We start from the raw sequence: 23,433 nt of genomic DNA, 5'->3' as shown, positions 1-23,433 counted from the left end.
ACAATCAAATCTGAGATTTCTCAATGGCAATCGGGTGAAAGAGACAAATTTAGCCGTCTAACCCCATAGACTCCCATTCATTTTGCACTCGGACGATCGCCCCCCCCCCCCCCCCCCAGTGGAACTCTGGTGGAACTACAAACAAAATTCGGTACAATAGGGCTTAATAGGGAGTGTCCAGGCTTTCCGTAGACGGGCTTTGGTTCTGCGCAGATTTTGCTCATCTCAAACAAGCCTATACATGAATATCAGATGATGTCACCAACGTCTCCTCACTGACGTCACTCAATTCTAAAACTTGTCTTAGTTGTCCTAACCCTAACCCGTCCTAACCCTAACTTGTCCTAACCCTAACCCGCCATCTTGAGTACCTGATTCGGCAAGATCGATACGTCAGTCGCAAAGGAAGTAGAGCTTATTCTCTGGCCGAGCCAGAACTTGCGGGCCGATATTTCCCGTCACTATCCTCGGGCCGGGCCCTTGATCTAGAGATGTGCACTCCCAATGCAAAAGAGTGCGGCGCGGGACTAGATTTGATGGCGAGTGCGAGCGGCAATGCACTCTCTGTGTGTGTGCGCATTGCAGGGAGAATAAAACGATTCGCGGGACTCCCGCAAACTAGAAATATCTATGAATAAAACATATAAAAACTAATACATTTTTGCAGAAAAGCAACAAGAAGGCAAGGCAAGGCAAGGCAAGTTTATTTATATAGCACATTTCATACACAATGGTAATTCAAAGTGCTTTACATAGAAGAAATTAAAATAATCAAAAGAAATCAGAATAATTAAAACAGTTTAGAATAAAAGATAAAATACAGAAATCAGAATAATTAAAACATAAAATAAAATACAGTGCAAACAGTCGGACGAACAGTGGCACAGTGCTCATTCAGTAAATGCACAGTTAAACAGATGTGTTTTGAGTCTGGATTTGAATGTGACTACTGTAGGAGCAGATCTGATCTCTTCTGGAAGCTGGTTCCAGCTGCGGCTGGCATAGTAGCTAAAAGCGGACTCGCCATGCTTAGAGTGAACCCTTGGTATTTCTAGCCGATGTGATCCGAATGATCTGAGTGATCTGTTGGGTTTACATTCACTGAGCATATCTGCAATGTATTGAGGTCCTAGGCCATTGAATGATTTATATACCAGTAATAATACTTTAAAATCAATCCTAAATGTAACTGGCAGCCAGTGTAAAGATCTGAGGACTGGTGTGATGTGTTCATATTTTCTGGTTCTGCTCAGAATCCTAGCAGCAGCGTTCTGTATGAGCTGCAACTGTCTTATGTTCTTTTTGGGAAGGCCACTGAGAAGTCCATTACAATAATCCACCCTACTGGTGATGAAAGCATGCACAAGTTTTTCTAAGTCTTGACTGGAAACAAAGCATCTAATTCTTGCAATATTTTTCAGGTGATAATATGCTGATTTAGTTATTGCTTTGACATGACTACTGAAACTAAGGTCTGACTCCAGAGACACACCCAGATTCCTGACTTGATTTTTAGTTGTTTGACCCCTAGACTGAAGGTATGCGTTCACCTTGAGAACTTCATCTTTGTTTCCAAACGCAATGACTTCAGTTTTGTCTTTGTTTAACTGAAGAAAGTTTTGGCACATCCAATTGTTTACTTCATCAATGCATTGGCAAAGGGAGTCAATGGGGCTGTAATCGTTAGGCGATAGGGATAAGTAGAGCTGTGTGTCGTCTGCATAGCTATGGTAAGCGATTTGGTTCTTTCTCATTATTTGGCTCATTGGGAGCATGTACAGGTTGAATAGGAGTGGCGCAAGAATTGAGCCTTGAGGGACTCCGCATGTCATGGATGTCCACTCAGACTTATGGTCTCCTATACTCACATAATAACCTCTGCCTCCTAAGTATGACCTGAACAATTTTAGGACTATCCCAGAAAGCCCGACCCAGTTTTCCAGCCTGTCAAGAAGTATTTTGTGATCGACAGTGTCAAATGCAGCACTGAGGTCGAGTAGTACCAGCACTGATAATTTGCCTGTATCAGTATTTAAGCGAATATCATTTATTATCTTTATGAGCGCGGTCTCTGTACTGTGGTGCGGTCGGAAACCAGATTGAAAATGGTCAAAGTATCCATTCGAGCTTAAGAATTTGTTCAGCTGATTGAAGACAACTTTTTCAATGATCTTGCCTATGAAAGGAAGATTTGAGATCGGTCTATAGTTGTTTAATATGGTCTTATCCAGATTGCTCTTTTTCAGGAGGGGCTTGACAACAGCAGTTTTCAGGGAGGTCGGAAAACTCCCAGAGAGAAGTGAGGCATTTACCACTTCTAGGAGATCTGCTTCTAAGCTGTGTAACTCATTTTTGAAAAAAGATGTGGGAAGTGCATCAAGGGCGCAGGTTGATGTTTTTAGTTGCTGTACGGTTTCTTCCAAAATTTTGCCATCAATTTCTTCGAAATCAGACATAGTGGCTACTTTCTCGCGCTGTTGTCTGATCTGCCTGACCCCAGCGCAACTCAAGGATGAGCTGATCACCTTTCTGATATTATTGATTTTCTCAGAGAAGAAAGAAGCAAACTCACTGCACTTTCTCACTGAGAGCATTTCACTGGGAATCTGGCTTGGGGGGTTTGTCAGTCTCTCTACAGTAGCAAAAAGAGTGCGCGTGTTGTTTATATTGCTGTTTATAATATTCGAGAAAAAAGTCTGTCTAGCTTTGCTTAGTTCCTTATTGAAAGCATGGATGCTGTCTTTGTAGATGTTATAATGGACTACAAGTTTTGTCTTCCGCCACATGCGCTCTGCTTTTCTGCATTGTCTTTTCATATTTTGCACTGCTGTTGAGTTTCTCCAAGGTGCTTTTTGTCTGCCACTCTTCTTCCTGACTTTCACAGGAGCAATATCATCAATTACACTCTTAACTTTTGAGTTAAAAGAATCAAGGAGAAAATCAACAGAGTCAGCAGATATGCTTGGTGTTAAAGATATAGCCTTCATAAATAGTACACTAGTGTTCTCATTTAAGCATCTCTTCTTGACAGACACAGATCTAGCTTCAATGGCAGGAGAGATAAATATATCAAAGAAAATACAAAAATGATCAGACAGTGCTACATCCTTAATAACAATTGATGAAATCTTTAGACCCTTACTGATAAGTAAATATAGAGTGTGTCCACGATTATGTGTGGCTCCATGTACATGCTGAGTCAGATCAAAAGTTTTTAAAACAGTTTTGATTTCTTTTGCCATATTGTTTTCTGCATTATCTATGTGAATGTTAAAATCTCCAGCAATGGCAAAGCAGTCAAACTCTGAGGAAATTGTTGACAACAGATACGTGTTGATTTCTTCAACGCAAAGGCCAATCAGAAGCAATTAAGATAGACTCCACTCACTGCTCAAAACTGACTTTTTGTTCAGAGCTCTGTATGCTGACAAATCCTCTAATTGTAACAAACAAAGTGTATATATGAAAGATTCATTGTGCAGTCAGCTTAATTGATATTAACAGAGATGTGAGATCGCGATTAACTGATGTCAGCTTTTTAGGAATTATTAAGGGAGCGCACTTTGCGCGCATTCAGTCAAAATCATTTCATGCCCAACCATGCACGCAGCTGCCTGCTTTTATGTTATAACAGTGGTTTGTGTGTGCAAACTCTCTGTGCAGTGTTCATGTTGTCTGTTGTGAGTGGATGTAAATGATAATGAGTTTACGCTAGCTTAGGGCTGTGTGATATCACGATTTATGATCATGGATTAAAATATATCCACCATCTGCTTTTGAAGAAATGTCGTAGTATCGTGCATTCCAGTGGTGTAGTCTAGTTTTTTGTAGTGAGTATACTGTGATATACCATACACCCCCTCCCCCCCAGCCAGCCCGCCCGTCCGCCGCCGCCGCCACCCATTTTCTACTGTTTAGTGTTAATCGCCATCTAACTCAGCCAATAAAGAGCTACATTTGGCCTTAGATGTTACAGTATATGAATATGGCCCCTGAAGCACAGGTTTTATCAGCTGACAATTAAAAGACTTAAACATTATAAGCACAAATAAAAATTTACTTTTTAAAAACTTGTGTGATATTCCTTTAAAATTATGTTTTAATAGATTTGATTATTATTATTTTAAAAAGTACATCTTACTATGCAATTTCTTTCATAATTCCCTCGAGTTACTTTATCTCTACAAACTTTTATTTTGGTGGGTTGTAAATAAAAGACATTTGAGCTTCTGTGTGTTTTAATAAACTATTATTATTATTAGTATTATTATTATTAGGCCTACTTGAAGTATACTCTACTGTGCAATAGTAATATATTTCTGTCATATTTTCTTCAAGTTATACAAAACTTTGATTTTGACAGGTTGTCACGAAGACTTTAAAGTTTGTGAGTGTGTATATGATACGAATGAATGACGATAGTTTTATCAAATGAAATGGTAAAATTCTTGTGAAGTGATTCTCATAAAAGCTCTGCAATTAAGTTCAAATGTGTGCATGTCCTCATAGACGCTGAAAACACCACGAGTGTCACGCGCGCGTCAGTGTGTAGTAAAACACACATTGAGCGCTCATTCACAAATATGCAGAACATTCAGAGTTTATTTCAATAGCAGTCTTTTTGAGCTTTAATATTCATAGACACTTAGTACATATCGAGATTTGATTCATTGTATCATTACTTTTGATTTATTCATTCAAAAATGGCCAAATTGCGTGACGTTCCGCTTAGGCTAAGTTACATTTGTTGCTGGATTCCGCGATTCGATCCGTGTCGCTGCGCAAACACAGACGTCAGGCGGGGTGAATTTATGTATGAAAGTTCTTTCACAAAACGATGTTGTTACGAATCCTCACGCTTTTTAAAGCGGGTAAACGGAGAACTTTGACATTTCCTAGTGGGCATACGGAAATTCTTGACATTTTCTAGTGGGTATACGGCGTATACCTGCGTATCACGTAGACTACAACACTGAGTGCATTCTATCAGTTGCAGTTCTGGCGCCTCCGTCTCAGCATAGGCTACAACGCGACGTATATTCACATCAAATGTTAACGCAAAGGAACGGGATAATGCAGTTCACATAAGTTCATTATTTGCATGTGCTAACAAGTCATTCACGTGTTGATGCGCGGTTCTAACGAGCGCTTTTCTGAGCGCGTACACCCGAAGCGCACGCGCACTAAGCCTGTCTAACAACAGCGACAGGTTACTGAACGAAGTTATTTTTCTAGTCTTATTGCGCGAATACTGTCAAATACACACAGGGTTTACATAAACAAAGTCGGTTATGTATAAAGTGAAACAAACAGAGAAAATCTGCTTCCTAGCTAATGCCGTCAGTATTGTAGACAGTACCCGGCAGGTACTCAAGATGGCGGCAGTCAACTGGAAAAACAGCGGATGACGTAAGAGGTCATGTGACTGATATTCATGTATTGACACATTGCTTGGTGGGAAGTGTTTTTTTTTTTTTGCGTCACACACGGACTCCCACTTAAAAATACAGTTACACCCCTTGAATGCATTTATAAGGTAGGGATGGGGAAATGAAGCCTCATGAAGCAATGAGGTTTTCCCCTGACTGTTCCGGGAAAAGATTCAAAGCTTCGAGAGTGTCGAGAACAGCGCCATCTGGTGCTTACTTTAAATTAAGCAGCCAGAAGCCTGTGTAAGAAGCTCTGTCAGATGAAGCAACCACAACACAATCCATAGTTTCAATGTTATGTGCACAAATAAAAGCCTTACACGTTTGTGTTTGATTTGTCCATTAAATAAATTCCTTTACCCATTAAAGTGTGACAAAATATAAAATGAGCTTATATGATTCAATAAGACCTAATAAGGCCTTCTATCTCTCTCTCTCTACGTACACACACACGTACGTGCTTTTGACACTTGGCAGTGATAGTGATTTTGTAACTTTAGGAATGACAGAACGGTCATAAAGTTTTTAATTATTTTTATTAGGAAATAAAAGCTGTTTCCCAGTGTTGGGGCTGAGTCTATTTCTCCTGTTAGACAGTACTTCCCCAGCCTTAGAAAACACTCTTTCACATGTACAGAGGAGGCCAGGGGACACAGAAACTGTAATGCCAGTGTATATAGATGGGGGTAGACATGTTTCTGCATTCTCCAGTATTCAAGTGGATCTTCAGCTCTTTATGTTTGTCTCTGTAAGGTATTTATCCACTTCTACGATCGCATCAGAAGTAGCTTTTGAGCTTTGTTTGTGCTGGTCTACAGCACTGTCCAACAGAAGACAAAGGTTTCCACCTCAGAAGTGTGAGTAGAGAAAAAATGGGAGTGACTGTACATGTACATTGACTGAATATAAGACACATCAACGGTTAACAATAAAATACAACAATAAAATAAGTAAAATTTGAAATAATAAATAAATAAATATTCATTTTTTCTTCTTCTTTTTTTAGAAATGCATACATACATTGGAATCCAAAAGCTCAAAATATTCCCAGATAGGGGAAGTCTTCTTTTTTTTGCTGTTGCCATTGCTCTAAATACAAACCCTTCACCAAACACCAACACCCTATCCCCTCTCCACTAAGCCCACTCTAACCCCAAATAACAATAATAATCCCTAAAAAACACCAAAAGTGAAAAGATTTTACAAAAAAAAAAGACAATAACAACAAAAAAAAAAAGAATAAGTAGTTTTGGTTATTTAAATGTAACTTTCAAAATACAGCACTCTCCTCACAAACCCATCGACCAGACTGAGCCAACAAGGACTCGTTAAGTAAGATCTGGGGTTCGAGCCTTCTGACACCCAAAGCGAAACGCGCACGTGATTGGACAGAAAGTGAGGCTTCATTTGTCATCGATCACGTGACTCTGGGAAATCAATACACACCCCGATACGGGGCTTCAATAGAAATTGCGTCGCACTTGCGATACACACATCGAAGCTTCAGTGTAATACGTAACATCACTATTATAAGGAGAACGTTGCTAAATTTGTTTTTTGGATTGGTAGACCACAATCGAGAGTATTTCCGTAACTGCGTAGTTTTTCATGTCCTTTGCCCCGGTATGGTTTTCAGTGCGCAGCCATCTTGATCCCGCTGCAAAACAGCCGAAAGAGAGAGGTGCGTGTGTTGGTGTGACAGATGAATGATCCTTACCAGTTGTGGACCGACGAAGCTGACCTTTCAACGTGATGACTCTGAAAAGAAACTGATCGAGGAATTGGGAAACCATATGTCATCAATCCATTTGGGAAAACGCGCTTAAATGTCTAGAGATAGATTATATTTCATCGCATTGTCGCAATCTTCTAACCACCACCTGGACTTTGTTCAAATGTTTTGTGTCATATTTATGTTGTAAAATGAAAATGAGGCTGCGTTTAGCATTTATTACAAATGCAAAACTGCTTAATTCTGGCTTTAGAATCAGGCATGGGATTCATAATGGAATTACAAAAACGTCATTGCTATCCAGTTGTAATATATGCAGCAGGGCGGAGAGAAAGTGGATAAAACCAGTGGGCTATAACACCGGTGTAATGACTTACAACAGTCTGACCAAGCAGAAAGAACCTCTGGTTTTGGCTCAAGAAAGAATTGCTTCCTGGTAAGGTCCATTACGGTAATTGAGAATTTCTTACATTTTATAAAAGTTTTTTTTTCTATAGCATCTTCTTTTGTTTATTCCAGGTATAGCTGTGGTCCCACTGTTTATGACCATGCCCATCTTGGCCATGCGTGGTAAGTTTCTCTTCTTGCTTGTTTGAGCTAGTTTGTTTCAGAGTAGTTGCAGTTATGTTGAAACATAATTTGCTTTAGGTTTTTGCTAGGCTATTTTAATACCATTGATATAATACTATTATAGTTTTTATTAACATTTTCCATTTCAATTTGAGTAAATCTTAGTTTTAGCTATTTTGTTGTTTTTATTTTTATTATTTTGATACATTAAAGGTGCCATGTGTCAGAATTGAGTTAAAAATATACAAAAAATTATTTACATGGATCAAAAGAATGAGAAGAAATAAGGGCGATGATGCCATTAAAAAAATGAAAAGTTGTAGTGTTGCAGAGATATCAACCTGAATTAGCATGCTAAATTACTAGCCCCTGCCCGACAGATGTCATAATACCAGTTTCGGCCATGGGAGGCGGTATGCGGGCAACACCAGCCAAACTGCCATACACTAATAAGTCGCTTGTGGGCGTATTTGAACCTGATGTCAATCGTGTGGAAAGTACCACAACCACCCGCCGCAGGGAAAAAAAACGCGCTCGGAATCACAAATAAAATCAGATAAAAAAGGAGCAGAACCAGAGTTACCATTGGCACTGCTTTCCATCGTTGGAGACAACTAATGGAAATGAAAGAAATGAGGTTTGACTCCGAACTTGCAACATTTCTTTTGGATTGGTAAGTAAGATGCTGTTAGTATTTCGCTAGAAGTTTGTTTTATATGTTTTTTTATTTTTTTCGGGAAGTTATAACATAGAAATGTATCGAAGGCTGTTCGATATAAGTTCTAAAGTTAGTGATGGCTACATTGAAAGGTACCGTGTAATGAAAACTACGTGAGCTATATTATGGTTACTAAATTGCTTTTCTGTGTTAAATCTGACATATTTGTTCTCCAGCTATGTTATTGACTTCTGCACGCTGATAAAAATAATTATTGGTCGGTATTATGTATGAAGATACATTTTGGTAAGTTGTAGCATACTGTATCTTTCAACAGGGTTCGTGTGTTTTACTATTAGCTAGTAGAGATGATCGGTTCACGTGCGCTAGGGATCTGTCGTGTAAGGTTGCGCTCACATATAGTGCCTAAAAACGCGTAGAAAACGCTAGGCGCGCCGCGTTCTCTGTTTTCCAAAGCGCTATACGCCGGTAGCGCTCCGGAGGCGTCTGACGTTGCTTAGCAACCATCAGCTGCGCTCTCCGTTACAGCATAGAAAACGCTTGCTGCATTCTGAAAAGTTGAGATGTTTTTATCTCGATGCGGCGCTTGGAAAAAACGAGCGCGTCGCACCGGGACCGCGTCGCTTCCATCATGAGCGCGCATACCGGGTGCCTACATTTGAAATAACAAACTTGAGCGCGCAAAAGACGCGTGTGAAAAGACACATGTGAACAGGCCCTAACGTTAACATTTACAAGCGCCAAAACGGTATTTTTTGTTTGAATTGCGTAATAACATTGACAGACTCGGTGACGGTGAATTCGTTAGAGTTGGCAGCTCTGAAATGCTGTTGACCAGCTTGGTCAACAGCAGCGAATGCTGTCTGTCAAATTAATGTAATTCAAACTAACAATAAAAATGTAATATGAACAAAACAAATATGAACATTCACTGGTGAAGGGGAGTAGCTTGAAGATGTCATTTAAAAATCACTTGACATCAACCAACGTTCTTCTGGACTCAAAACATCCTCTATTAGGAGTTCGCTTGGCTTCGGCTATGGCTCTAGGGTCGTTGTGAAGGTAGGGGCGGAGCATAGAGAGGTAACATTATTTCTGGAGGTAACGTTAGACTGCCCCCATCTGGTATGGAATGTGGAGTAGGAATTATTTTTTTTTGCGGATATTACACAAGGCACCTTTAAGTAAAAGAAATAAAAATGTGAAATGTTGCCTTGACAGATAGCTGAAATTAAATAATTTTATTACAGTTAACATTTAGTTTATTTCAAATATCAAAAATGCTATTATTTACAGTTTAATTTCCTATAATAACCCTGGGTTGGTGTTTGTTCAGCAGTAAATATATTTCTCTGCCAGCTTCCTTTATTTTCTTCTTTTTCTTCCTCGTATGCAGCTCCTATGTCCGATTTGATATTCTGCAAAGGATCTTATCCAGACTTTTTGGAATCAATGTCATCCATGTTATGGTCATTACTGACATTGATGATAAAATCATACAAAGAAGCCTTGAGGTAAGTATCAACGTATACTCTTTCATCCATGTTTCAGTACATACAAGATTAGACATCGTTTAATTTCTTTTGCAGCAGAACATCTCGCCCACCGTCCTTGCAAGAATGCATGAAAAAGAGTTTAAGAGGGACATGCAAGCACTGCGGGTAAATACTTATTTTTTGTGGTGATTTGACTAAATGACTGAAACATTTATGTGTATTTGTCTGGTCTTTGTTCATTTGTCCAGGTTCTTCCTCCAGCTGTATACATGAGGGTGACAGACAACATTCCCCAGATTGTAGCTTTCATAGAGCGCATTATCAGAAATGGACATGCCTATGTCACAAATCAAGGTGCCTCTCTCTCTTTCTTGTTGACAATTTAAGGTCAAGTCTTCCAAGTTTTTTTCCCTAAATATGAAGAGAAGATGACACTGAATATGCAGTATGATTTGTTGACCCAGGGAACGTCTACTTCAACACTCAGTCCATTGGAAGCCGTTATGGCAAGCTTGTGAATCTCGGAGGCATTGTTGGGGAGCAAGGTAAGTTTATGACATCTGTTTTTTTGTCTAGGAGGTCTTCATCAATAACAGTAAATGTGGGTATCCTCAATCTTTAATCACACACTTAATATGCTCTAGAAACCATGACCTAAATCCGATAGAGTATTTTACAATTTCTTGTATTTTAGGGGTTCAGGATAAAAGGGATCCAAGGGACTTTGCTCTGTGGAAAGCATCCAAACCACATGAACCTCACTGGGTTTCATCTTGGGGACAAGGGAGACCTGGGTGGCACATTGAATGTTCTACAATTGCAAGGTAAATGCTCTGCCTTAAGGTTTGCCCACACTAAAATATTGTAAAATTTTTAACAGATTTACAGAATGTGAGAGACCACAAACATGACGATAAAAAAAATCATACATTTAGTATCGTGTGTCGAATGTGACCAAAACAGCACACCATTACTAACAGATTTCATTCACAAACAACCAGAGTCCTTATTGTGAACACAGAAAATCTTTCAAAATCTCTTGCAGTTAAACGTGACTTTAGAGTAAACAAACATGGCGGACGATGGGCAAGAAGAAATGGCGATAATAGTGTTTGGAATACTTTTTACAGTAAATTTATCAACTACTTTTAACACACATCACATCACGAGAAAATCTGATAATATAATCTGTAGAACCATCAATATAAACGGGACTTAACTAGGATTGTAGGAAGGGGAGAATTGGGCCCAAAATTGGCCCCGGATTATCTTGTAGTGTGTCGGTGCCTTAACCAATCGACTTCTTATACCAAACGTGATATTGATGTTTGTTTTGCACTGATTTGATGTGTCTGATTACGAATGGATGCCAATTGTACATTTAGTCTTAGGTAGTAGCTTGAGAAAATGTATCTATTGTTCACAACATAATGGAGGTTTACTCATAAGTTCAGTCAGTTCAGTAGGTAGGAAGAATATAAGTCATAGATTTTTGTGGAAGTCAGGCATTTTAGTACATTATCTTATGCCAATTTTGAAAGATGTGATCCATACTACAACCATAGGTCAGGAAAGATGCCACTGCCTATGACTACACTGACAAGCAGGGATGCTCCAAAAATTATGTCTAAACTATGGGGTGAGAATTGTTCCATTATTCCAAATAAATAGATTATGATCCACAAATAAATGTAAAGAAATTCACAAAAATATATCAAATTCACAAATAAATAGATTATGATCCACAAATAAATGTAAAGAGTTTCACAAAAAATGATAGAACTCACAAATAAATAAAATGAGATTTGCAAATAAAAAAATATATATATTGACAAATGTGTTTTATGCCACAAACACAACTCTGCCTGGCATTTATTTGTGAACCGCTTTCTGAGCATTTGTAAATGCCCTCACACATTTGTGAATCGGTTCCTGTGCATTTGTAAATCCCCTCGCGCATTTGTGGATTTTGAAACACTTCTAGCGTCGACATGCAGACAAATCCACAAATAAGTGGACTCCACCCACGGTTTACCTAAGCCAATCAGATAATGGCCACATTGAGCTGACCAGTCGTAGCACGTTAGGCTTTACACTCGGGGCGAGAACTGGATTTGATTAATTTTGCAGATATCTGCACCCCTGAAAGCAGCTGTAATAGGAGCTTCATTCAAATTAGCTATTTGTGTGGTTAAAACACCCCGTTTCCAAAATATTGTTGGAGTTTAAGGCTTCTTTATATTTATTATTCTTTATTATTAACTCAGGATTACACACAAATTATGATCATCACAGATCCCGAGAATCATAACACCCTTTCCACCGGACTCAAGCGGCGCGTCAAAAGCAAATAGCAGTTTCAAATCATATAAAACTAACATGTTTGCAATGTTAACACATTTTGCCCATGACGTCTGTTTTCTTACCTGAAGATATATTACGTATAATCTTCTTTATCGACTAAGCTGGCTACAAGAAAATTCATAATTCGTGATAGTGTCTACTGGGCGCGGCGCGACACAATGATTCACTGATAGTAAACGGATGCCCGTTCTTCTGTTGCGGCTACTACATTCAACTACACGGAGGACACATCATTTGCACATTTGCTTTGTCCAATGTAGAAAGCCTTGCACGGGGTAGACACGATTTAATAAATTACAAAACGGATGATTTTGTCTTTTAAAGCACAATCGTTGTGACAAATAGCTAGCTATAGGACATAACTATTATGTAGAATACAAAATATCAGCCCAAATGACCATCATTGAATATGTAACAGCGTGTAGGCTACTGGGGTTTTGAGTGGATAATGCAATGCTGAAAAAATACATATTTGCATTTATTTTGGATACTGTAAGTAACTTTTACAATACAATATTATCAAGTCTGATTCATATGAAATATTTGTGTGATCAAGTGTTTTAACGGATAAATTCAAATCGCTTGTCTGCTGGGCATTTCACTTTTAAATGCATGATACTTATTTAATCATTAGATCCCCGGACCTACTATTTAAAACTTGACTGAAGAAGTGGGAAAAGCTGTTGTGACAGTAATTTCCCCTATATTACACAAACTCGCGTATTTATTAGAGGTTGAATCCAGTTATTCATTATTCAGCAACGTATTGATGCTTTTCTGTTTTATCATGAATAACGTGACGCTTCCATAACGCGTTGTTCCCATAACATAAGCGCTGTTTCTCTGGCATTTTCAAAGGCTCATAAAAATGTGTCTTGGCTTGATACACAGTCTAATGATCTAACTTTGACAATCCAAATTTGAAACATATTTTACTGAAGCAATATTATTGGCCTTAGCCTTACACTTCCAATTTTAGCCAATGTAAATGAATGAGCAAAGTTATTTCAGGGTAAGACCACTCTGATTTTAAAGCCTAACGTGATTGGTTGTAGCGAGAACGTGCTACGATTGGTCAGCTCAATGTGAGGGGATTTACATGCGTGAGGGGATTTACAAATGCACAGGAACTGATTCACAAATGCGTGAGAGGGATTTACAAATGCACAGGATCCGATTCACAAATGCGTGAGGGGATTTACAAATGCACAGGAACTGATTCACAAATGCGTGAGAGGGATTTACAAATTCACAGGATCCGATTCACAAATGCGTGAGGGGATTTACAAATGCACAGAAAGCGGTTCACAAATAAATGCCAGGCAAAGTTGTGTTTGTGGCATAAAACACATTTGTGAATATATATTTTTATTTGCAAATCTCATTTTATTTATTTGTGAATCATAATCTATTTATTTGGAATAATGGAAAAATTCTCACCGCATACTAAACAGGTCAAAATCGAGTTACGTCTGGAAAGTGTGAGCTACACTGAAAAAGAAGAGTCTTGTTGTTTTTCACTTGTGCTACAATTATTGATTTGGAATTCGAAGAAAGAAACAATGTTTTTAATGCTTTTTGAAAAACTAAGACATGGGGCCGGTTTCACAAAGCTATTTTAGACCGGTCTGTAGTTTTAGACAAGTCTAAAATGTGCTCATAGACTAGTCTAATGCAAGTTAGACTATTTCACAAAAATAAAGACTGACTTAATTTAGACCAAAAAAATTAGACACCTTAAACCAGGCTAACTTAGGTCTAAGACTCTGTTACCTTGGCAACCAGCAGTAACAATCAGTTACATTACAAACAGCCAAAAGAAAAGGGAAAATGGCCTATAATTTGTGGTTTGATGACGACGTTATGGAGAGAGCTATGAGAAGGGAAAGGGTTTTTAGGGACCGCAGTAACCTACTGGAAATATATAATAATGAGGACTTTTCTTTTCTGTACGTCTTTAACGCTCCACTCAACGGTCGGATTAACGCTTTTAACTGTCGTAGCAATCTTTTTCCAAATTAAACATTTCTTCTTGTTACTACATTCTCCGCTAACTTTCCCAAGTAAAATGTCCTTGTAACTATTATACTCCTCCAACAAACACATATTTTCCGCTGGGGTAAACTGCACTGAGCGGTTGAATCTGTGCTTACTCAATCCGCCATGTTTTTTGTTTTGAAAAGTGTCTTATTTTACCCAGAATGCATTGCAGTGTAGTCCTACTTAAGATAGTCAGAGTCTTAAGCGTTTTGTGCAACGGTCTGATTTAGATGTCTATGTGAAGTCTTACTATCTACTATATCTAAGCCATAGTCAAAGTCTATTTTTGTGAAACCAGCCCATGGTTTCACTACTTTCCAGGCATCATCAAGTCAATTTTGTCAAGTTAAATTTGTGTAAAGTTTTTTGACAGTTTCACATGAGTTCAAAATAAAATATATTAGCACAAGATGAAATGGAATGTTAATAAAACTTTTTTTAATGGGTTTTTTTAACACTAAGACCTTTTCACTACTTTTCAGATAGTGAAAATGCATTTGAATGTGTGTAAAGTTTGATAATTTGCGATTTTTTTTTTTTAAATGTATTTATTTTTTAAATAATTTACCCTAATAGGACAAAGTTGGTTATAAATGACGGCACCCTTAAGTGTGACCAAAGGTCAGATGTAGAAAAATAATTTAGGAAAATGATTTTAGTCTTAAAAATATTTTAAATATAATGTCTTAATTTTATTTTCTAGCTGTTGATTTCACAATTAGTTCCATAGAGGGCTAAATTAATTTTTAATATACATATTTTTCCTTTTTGACAATGTTACATCCAGATACAGTTGTAATCAAAATTATTCAACCCCCATTGTAAAACAGTTTTATTGGCTAAATCTACAGACTATCAGCTTTTTGCAATGAACAAATCGAACAAAAGTGATTGAAACCGCTCAACAAAACAAATTGTTGGGAACTTTTTCTTCAGAGACCAGGAGACGTTGGGATATTTTTCAAGCAGAAGTTACTCTTTATTGAGAACTCCCTGTGCGTGGCTGTTGTCTAACAAAAAGTCTAACAAAAAGCTTAGCACAGTAAAGTTATACCTTTCAAGGGCGGGGATTACATAGAGGTGGAGACAATCTGAACAAAGCATGTAAATGAAGTGCAGGAGTCAGCCCGTTTCCGGAAATTCCCCAACCCTGATCTCATCAGCATAACAGTGTCATTCAAATGCATAGGTGATAATCCAATCAGCCTAACTATTCAGCGACTCGGACAGGGGGCTCCAAGAGCCATTAAAGACAAAGAGTGATAGTCTCAGTAATCTGACTCATTTAACTTACAATAGAGAGAACAGGACAGGCAGGAATCTCTTGCTGGAAATTCTGATATAATCATAATTTATACCTCAAATTCTAAATTCAGTCTACTAAACTTTCTCAGTTTATATACTATTGTAATGGAACCTAAATTAAACATTTGATAAATTTGTAATACATTCATTAGTTGCACCAGGTGTGCTTGAGCTTGCACATTAACTATCTGAACTGGCTAGGTTTGTTGAGTCTCACGTTTGAACTGCATGTTAGAAATATGGCTAAGTCAAAAGAATGGTCCAAAAAGTTAAGAAAAGATATCATCAGCCTTCACAAACAAGGAACAGGATACAGATAAAGATAGCGAAGACACTTAATGTTCACCTTGCACAGTAAGGAGTTTACTAAACACATGCCAGAACACTAGAAACAGGTACTGGAGAAAACGGAAGAATACTGAGAGCTCAAGTCCATGGAAGCCTCAACAATCTGACAAAGACAAGACGAAATCACACTCAATATATAGCTGGCTAGATGGGAGACAGCTGGCGCTGATCTGCTCATCAGTCACGCTAACGAGCCACGCCCACACGTAACACACATTAAACACTGACATACGGCAGTGGCGAGACAGTGAGTCCATGAACCGTGACAATACCCGACCCCCCCCCCCCCCCCCTGTTCTTAGAAGAAAGCCACATTTTTTGACCAATGACGTATACGGGAGGCTTCAGCCGGTGGCGATCGACCATAGCCTTGGTGTGCGTACCCACTTGGAGGAGAGTCTCACAGGCTCTTCTCCATGTGTGGCGACACCATTGGACGAAGGCGTGAGCAGAGGGGGCCGTGTCCTAAGATTCCAGACTAGGAAAAATTGGTGGCTGGTAACCTAGACTACACTTAAACGGAGAGAGGCCCGTGGATGAAACTGGTAACGAGTTATGAGTGTACTCAACCCAAGAGATCTGTTGGCTACAGGAGGAAGGATTTTGAGACACCAGACATAGTAATGCTCTTTCCAAATCTTAGTTGGCTCGCTTAGCTTGACCGTTAGTCTGGGGATGAAACCCAGACGACAAACTAAGACTCGCCCCCAGTAACCGACAAAACTCTCTCCAAAATTTGGATATAAACTGGGGCCCCCTGTCGGACACCACGTCTGTCGGGAGGCCATGAATGCGAAAGACATGATCTACAACAGTAACCGCCGTCTACTTAGCTGAGAGTAATTTGGGTAAGGGAACAAAATGTGCCGCCTTCGAGAATCAGAATCAGAAAGAGCTTTATTGCCAAGTCTGCTTGCACACACAAGGAATTTTCCTTGGTACTGAAGCTTCCAGTGCACATATACAAATACAGATACAACAAGAAACATAGTAATACAAATTATACTAATACAATTATTTAAAAAATAAATAAATATGAAAATACTATAAAAATATATGGTCACAGTTGGGTTTTGTCAGAATAAACATTTACAGATTATGAACATATTTACAGTATTTTGAATAGTATGAATGAATATAAATATCACCTGATTTTTTAAGATATCGCACTAAACAGTGGGAGTATTGCACTTACAGGCATATGCCTTGGGATATATGTTAACTGTTCAGAAGGGAAATGGCCTGTGGGAAGAAACTGTTCCTGTACCGAGATGTTCTAGTGGCCAGTGATCTGAGTCTCCGTCTTGACGGTAACAGTTCAAGCAGGAGGTGTCCAGAGTGAGTGGAGTCTGTGATGATTTTACCTGCTCTCTTCCTCACTCTGGAAGAGTACAGGTCCTGGAGGGATGGCAGGGGGGCACCAATGATCCTCTCCACAGTCCGGACTGTCCGTTGTAGTCTCCTGATGTCTGATTTGTAGGGCTGTAACGATACGCGATATAAAATCGAAATCGCGATACTCAGGTCCACGATCCTGTATCGCGATGTGAGAAGGCAGAATCGCGATCACACCCCTTCCAACTCCCAGAGTTATCCTTCCTGTCCAGAACCAGGGCTCGAATTTCGGCGCGGGTATTGCGCATAATTCTAATCATTCCCGCAGGTCTCCCATTTATAATGTGGGAAATTCCCGCAATCGTAATCCACACAGATAATAAAATAAAATCATTCTTTTAACAACTATCTTCCAGACGCAATTTCACAAACAGCGTGAGTGTTCAGCGGTGCCGCGCGTCTTCTATCTCTTCTCATAATGTTTTGTGCAAGGCAGGCATCAAGAGCTGCGGCGATAATACACACTCGCGTTTTGGAGTCGGGACCATAGACGATAAGGTCGGGACATGACGGAATATTCACTTGCACAATCGGGCCAGCAGTGCATCGTGACTGAAGTCTTTTTAAGTCTTACCAGTTTAAACATTCAAGCGATTTTAAACTAATCAGTGCTCGCGCGCTCTCTGAGATTATTTTCTATGCGCACATTCATAGAAAATCCGCCTCAAAAACAGCTGGCTAGTAACTATTTTTCGCGGATTATATTGCTTTAACACGCAAAATTGTCAATTTCGGTCTTTGTGAGTAGGCTATACTCTAAATAGGCTATAGTCGGTTTTGTCTTTAATAAACATAAAACGCATGCCAGTATAATGAACACAGGATCCGTGCACTAGCTCTTAAAGTGACGGCAGCCATATGTGTCTGTCATTAATTTTGTTGTCAAAACAACAAAAGATGGCTTTAAGTTAAAGGAACCAGGATTAATAGCCTATGTATTTAATTTATTCAGGACTAAAATACTACCCAGTGTTATTTTCCATTTGATTACTTTATTCAGTATCTGTATATAAATACTAGTGTTAGACCTATTCAAAAACTTTTCTCTTTAATTGTCTTTATTTGTATCTTTATTCTATTGTATTTATTTGTGCTACTTTTTTCAATTTAATTAAACAATTTAAATCAAGCTTCCTTGTGATGTGTAAATTCTTAACAACAATAGGCTATTACCCCATTGTAAAAATGCAATGAGCGCAAACATTTAGGCAAGATAAATGTAATAATTTTGTTTGGAAAAAATGCCCCCCCTTTCTCCCCTCAAACAAAAAAAATCCCCCCCTCCCCCCTCCTCCCCCCCTCCCCTCCCCTCAGGCCCATGAGAACTACCACATCTTTAAATTACTATTAGTATTATTTGAAGTTAACATTATAAAATAGCCTACGTAGACCTACACCACAAAACTAGTTGAGGATAAATTATTTAAAATTTGGCAATTTCAGCATTATGGACGTGAAATTTGCAGCCAAAACTTGAAATATAAATTCTCAGAAAGTGCATTAAATTAATCCTCAATTGACCGGCAACACGTCCAACATGCAGATGCATATTACGGCACCATCCCGAAATCAATTTAGTTGGAGTACAGAACACAGCCCAAAAGAAGCAGCCTACACTGCCGTATAGTATAATAATTTGCATAGTTATTATTGTTCTTTGGTGTTTAGATTATGCAGGTTTTTCCTAATGTTATTTAATAAAAATACCGGTATTTTTTTTCTTCTCTCAAAATCTCTTTTTTTCACCACAAGCCCCGCCCCCTCAAGCCCCGCCCCCGTGATAGAATCGCGATACGAATCGAATCGTGGGTCAAAAATCGTGATACGAATCGAATCGTGGGTTTGGTGTATCGTTACAGCCCTACTGATTTGGTAGCTGAACCAAACCAGACAGTGATGGAAGTGCATTAAACAGACTCAATGACGGCTGAGTAGAACTGAATCAGCAGCTCCTGTGGCAAGTTGAACTTCCTCAGCTGGCGAAGGAAGTACAGTCTCTGCTGGGGCTTTTTCACAGTGGAGTCAATGTGATTGTCCCTTTTCAGGTCCTGAGAGAAGGAAGTGCCCAGGAACCTGAATGATTCCACTGCTTCCACAGTGCTGTTCATGATGGTGAGTGGGGGGAGTGCTGGGCTGTTCCTCCTGAAGTCCACGATCATCTCCACTGTTTTGAGCGTGTTCAGCTTAAGGTTGTTATAACTGCACCAGGCAGCCAGCTGTTCAACCTCCTGGTGTCGTCTGTAAATTTCAGGAGCTTGACAGTGGGGTCTTTAGAAGTGCAGTCATTAGTGTACAGGGAGAAGAGCAGTGGGGAGAGAACGCACCGTTTGGGGGCGCCAGTGCTGGTGGTGAGAGTCCTGGATGTGTGTTTCCCCAATCTCACTCGCTGCTGCCGGTCCCTCAGGAAGCTAGAGATCCACTGCCAGAGCGAGGATGGTATGGAGAGCTGGGTCAGTTTGGCTGTGAGAAGACCAGGCATGATGGTATTGAAGGCATGATGGTATTGAAGGCCAAACTGAAGTCCACAAAGAGGATCCTTGCATAAGTCCCTGGTCTGTCGAGATGTTGCAGGATATAATGCAGTCCCATGTTGACTGCATCATCCACAGACCTGTTTGCTCTGTAAGCAAACTGAAAGGGATCCAGCAGGGGTCCAGTGATGTGCTTCAGGTGGGCCAGCACCAGTCTTTCAAACGACTTCATGACCACAGACGTGAGAGCGACAGGTCTGTAGTCATTAAGTCCAGTGATTTTGGGTTTTTTGGGGACAGGAATGATAGTGGAGTGTTTGAAGCAGCAGGGAACTTCACACTAATCCAATGATCAATTGAAGATCTGCGTGAAGACCGGGGCCAGTTGTTCAGCGCAGGCTTTTAAACAAGCAGATGAGATGCTGTCTGGGCCTGAGGCTTTCCTAGTCTTCTGTTTTTTGAAGACTCTGCTCACGTCCACACAGACCTTAAGCTCAGGTTGGATGGCAGGAGGGGGGAGGAATGGGGGTGCAGGAGGTGATGGTGAATGTGTGAAGTGCAGATCAGACCGGGTGTGTGGTGTGAATGAGGGCTTTTCAAACCTGCAATAAAATGAGTTTAAGTCATCAGCCAGGTGTTGATTACCCACAGATCGGGGGGATGGTGACTTGTAGTTGGTGATGTTCCTCAGGCCATTCCAGACTAATGATGAGTCGTTGGATGAAAACTGTTTTTTCAGAGTAGCTTCTTTTAGCAACTCTGATCTCCTTTGTCAGTCTGTTTCTGGCCTGGTTATACAAGATTTTATCCCCACTTCTGTAGGCATCCTCTTTAGCATGACAAAGATGTTTGAGTTTCCCAGTAAACCATGGTTTATCATTAGTGAATGATAAGAATGTCCTGGTAGGAATGCATGTATCCTCACAGAAACTTATATATGATGTTATGGTAGCAGCTTCAAAAACCGTACAATCAGTGCAATCAAAGCAGGCCTGTAGATTCTGCTCTGCTTCATTAGTCCATCTTTTTACAGTCCTTATTACAGGTTTAGCTGATTTTTCTGTCTGTAGGTCGGTATGAGATGAACCAAACAGTGATCAGAGAGCCCCAAAGTTGCCCGTGGGAAGGAGTGATACGCATTTTTTTATTGTGGTGTAACAGTGGTCCAGTATATCACTGTCTCTGGTGGGACATGTAACGTGCTGTCTGTATTTTGGTAGTTCACGGGAAAGATTTGCTTTGTTAAAATCCCCAAGAATGATTAAAAGAGAGTCAGGATACCTTTGTTCTGTTTCAGCTATTTGTTCAGCCAGCTGTTGTAGCGCCGCGCTCACACACACGTCTGGAGGGATGTATACATTCACCAGAATGAAAGAGGAAAACTCCCAAGGCGAGTAGAAGGGTTTATAGTTTATTAAAAGAATGACTAAACGCAGAACAAACGAACAAAAAAAAACACAATAGCTGGAGAGCTCCACACCGAGGCAGCCATCTGCGGCGCCATCTTGAACCGGTCCACTACCCTCAAAATGACCGTATTACCCTGGGAAGGTGGAAGACCCGTAGTGCGATGCGGGACCAGGGTCTCGAAGGGACAGACAGCGGTTAAAGCAACCCATCCGGGGGACGATTGGAAGTCGTGCCACGGGCGCAAATCAAACAAGCCAAAACAAATTCCTGAATATCACGTGCAATAGCGGGCCACCAGTAAAATGCACTCGGGAGTAGACGGGCGTTCGTAGCGGTCGAAAATCCAAGACATCGCGTCGGGTTTGATGTTCTTGGAACCTGGGCGGTACAATAGCAAAAAATCTAAACGGCCGAAAAAAGTGCCCAACGAGCCTGCCTGTAGTTCAGTCGTTTGGCAGATCTGATTCTTATGATTAGTCCATACGATAAAGGGTTCCCCTGCTCCCTCTAACCAGTCGCACCATTCTTCCAATGGTAACTTAACTGCCAACAGCTCTCTGTTACCAATATCATAGCTACTTTCGGCCGTCTCATAAGCGATGCCAAAAAAACGCGCACGGGTGTACCACCTGAACGTCGAAGGTCAAGGCGGTCAGAGGAGCGGCTAGTTGGCAGAAATTACGCTATAACACGTCGGTAAAAATTGGAGAATCCCAGGAACCTCTGCAGGGCCTTGCGGGAATTTGGGATTGGCCAATGTTGAACGTGTTCCTAGAGAGATGAAGAAAATATCAATATGTCACAGTCTTAACTTTGTCAGGATCCATGCGCACTCCCTCAGACGAGACGATGTACCCCAAAAAACCGGAACTGACTGTGCATGATACGCGCACTTCTCCGCCTTGACAAAAAGCCCATTCTCGAGCAGCCTCTGGAGCACTCGTCTGACACGTTGAACGTGTTCCTAGAGAGATGAAGAAAATATCAATATGTCATCCAGGTAGACAAATTAACTGATTGACCAAATCTCTCAACACGTCAAGTCACCTTTATTTATATAGCGCTTTTTACAATACAGCTTGTTTCAAATCAGCTTTACAGAGATAACAGGAAAATCATTTTGTAATATGTGGTTAAAGGGCACCTATTATGCAAAATTCACTTTTACATGGTGTTTGAACATAAATGTGTGTTGGCAGTGTGTGAGTAAAACACCCTAGAATGATAAAAATCCACCCAGTGGTTTTTTTACAATCTCAATAAATCATTAGCACTGTCTCAGAACGAGCTGTTCTAAGATTCGGCTCAATGTGACATAGTCAAGTCAAGTCATCCTCATTTATATAGCGCTTTTAACAATGTAGATTGCTTCAAAGCAGCTTTACAGAGATAAACATATAATTTAAGGTAACAGAGATTGGTTTAGTTTTATAGTGGTTCTTGAAAAATGTTTTTTCCAGCTAAAGTTAGTTTTGATTGATTCACTTCCGTCTAAATGATCCTTTGTTATTAAATTAGGGCCGCTAAGACGACACCGTTCTCTCTAAACAGACTTTACACATGAACCTGTGATAGATGCTGATGGCATTCACATGCGCATTAAGAATTTATTCTATAGTTATGTGCATAGAATTGAGCAAGATATATGCCCCACCGACGTGGTTTGATTGACACTGTGGTTTTGGCATAGACCCCGCCCTCTGTGATTTGTACACCAGCCTCCAATTGTCTCAACGACAGCCGGTGTTCTGACGATTTGTGCTGCCTTGTCGAAAATGTCTCCTAAGAAAATGTCTCCTAAGAAACAAAGGCTTCTGCATCGGACCTACGTCGGAGCCTCTACGCCGTAGACTACGCATTGGTTTTAATTTATACTTCTGCGTCGTTGTTTGCATTGACGCACGCAGAGGGAGCATGTGAAACCCGAGGGAGCGGTTTGAGCAGACCAATTACAGCGCTTGCGTCCGCGTACAGGGTCCCCGCGGGTCCTTAAAAATTCTTGAAACGTCTTAAATACAATTTCCGATTTTTAAGGTCTGAAAATGTCCTGAAATCTGAAATTTCCGATAAGGAGGTCTTAAATTTCATGTGTGGGAGCTTAAATTTCTTGTCCGACTCGTCATCTGTTTTTTTTAACCGCAATTTGAACAGCGCGCCATTTGGGGGCAGTACTTTGATCTATGTGGGTGCAACC

The 23,433-nt window shown here is 40.0% G+C and overlaps 1 protein-coding gene across 1 annotated transcript in view; it reads left to right on the top strand.

Annotated features, from left to right (window-relative positions):
* Positions 1-6,826: 6,826 nt before the first annotated feature.
* cars2 (cysteinyl-tRNA synthetase 2, mitochondrial) overlaps positions 6,827-23,433 on the top strand; it is a 49,889-nt gene continuing 33,282 nt past the window's right edge. The window contains exons 1-7 of the mRNA XM_077232238.1: positions 6,827-7,597; positions 7,681-7,731; positions 9,807-9,924; positions 10,000-10,071; positions 10,155-10,260; positions 10,371-10,451; positions 10,601-10,730. Of these exons, the coding sequence (XP_077088353.1) occupies positions 7,353-7,597; positions 7,681-7,731; positions 9,807-9,924; positions 10,000-10,071; positions 10,155-10,260; positions 10,371-10,451; positions 10,601-10,730 (803 nt within the window). The 5' untranslated portion in view covers positions 6,827-7,352. The remainder of the gene's footprint in view (positions 7,598-7,680; positions 7,732-9,806; positions 9,925-9,999; positions 10,072-10,154; positions 10,261-10,370; positions 10,452-10,600; positions 10,731-23,433) is intronic.

The sequence above is a fragment of the Siphateles boraxobius genome, unplaced genomic scaffold, assembly GCF_051911475.1.
Source record: "Siphateles boraxobius isolate OS27281-9 unplaced genomic scaffold, OSU_SipBor_1 17, whole genome shotgun sequence".
NCBI classification, from domain to species: Eukaryota; Metazoa; Chordata; class Actinopteri; order Cypriniformes; family Leuciscidae; genus Siphateles; species Siphateles boraxobius.
Note: the sequence above shows the minus strand (reverse complement) of the source record. Positions and strands in the feature narration are given on the sequence as shown.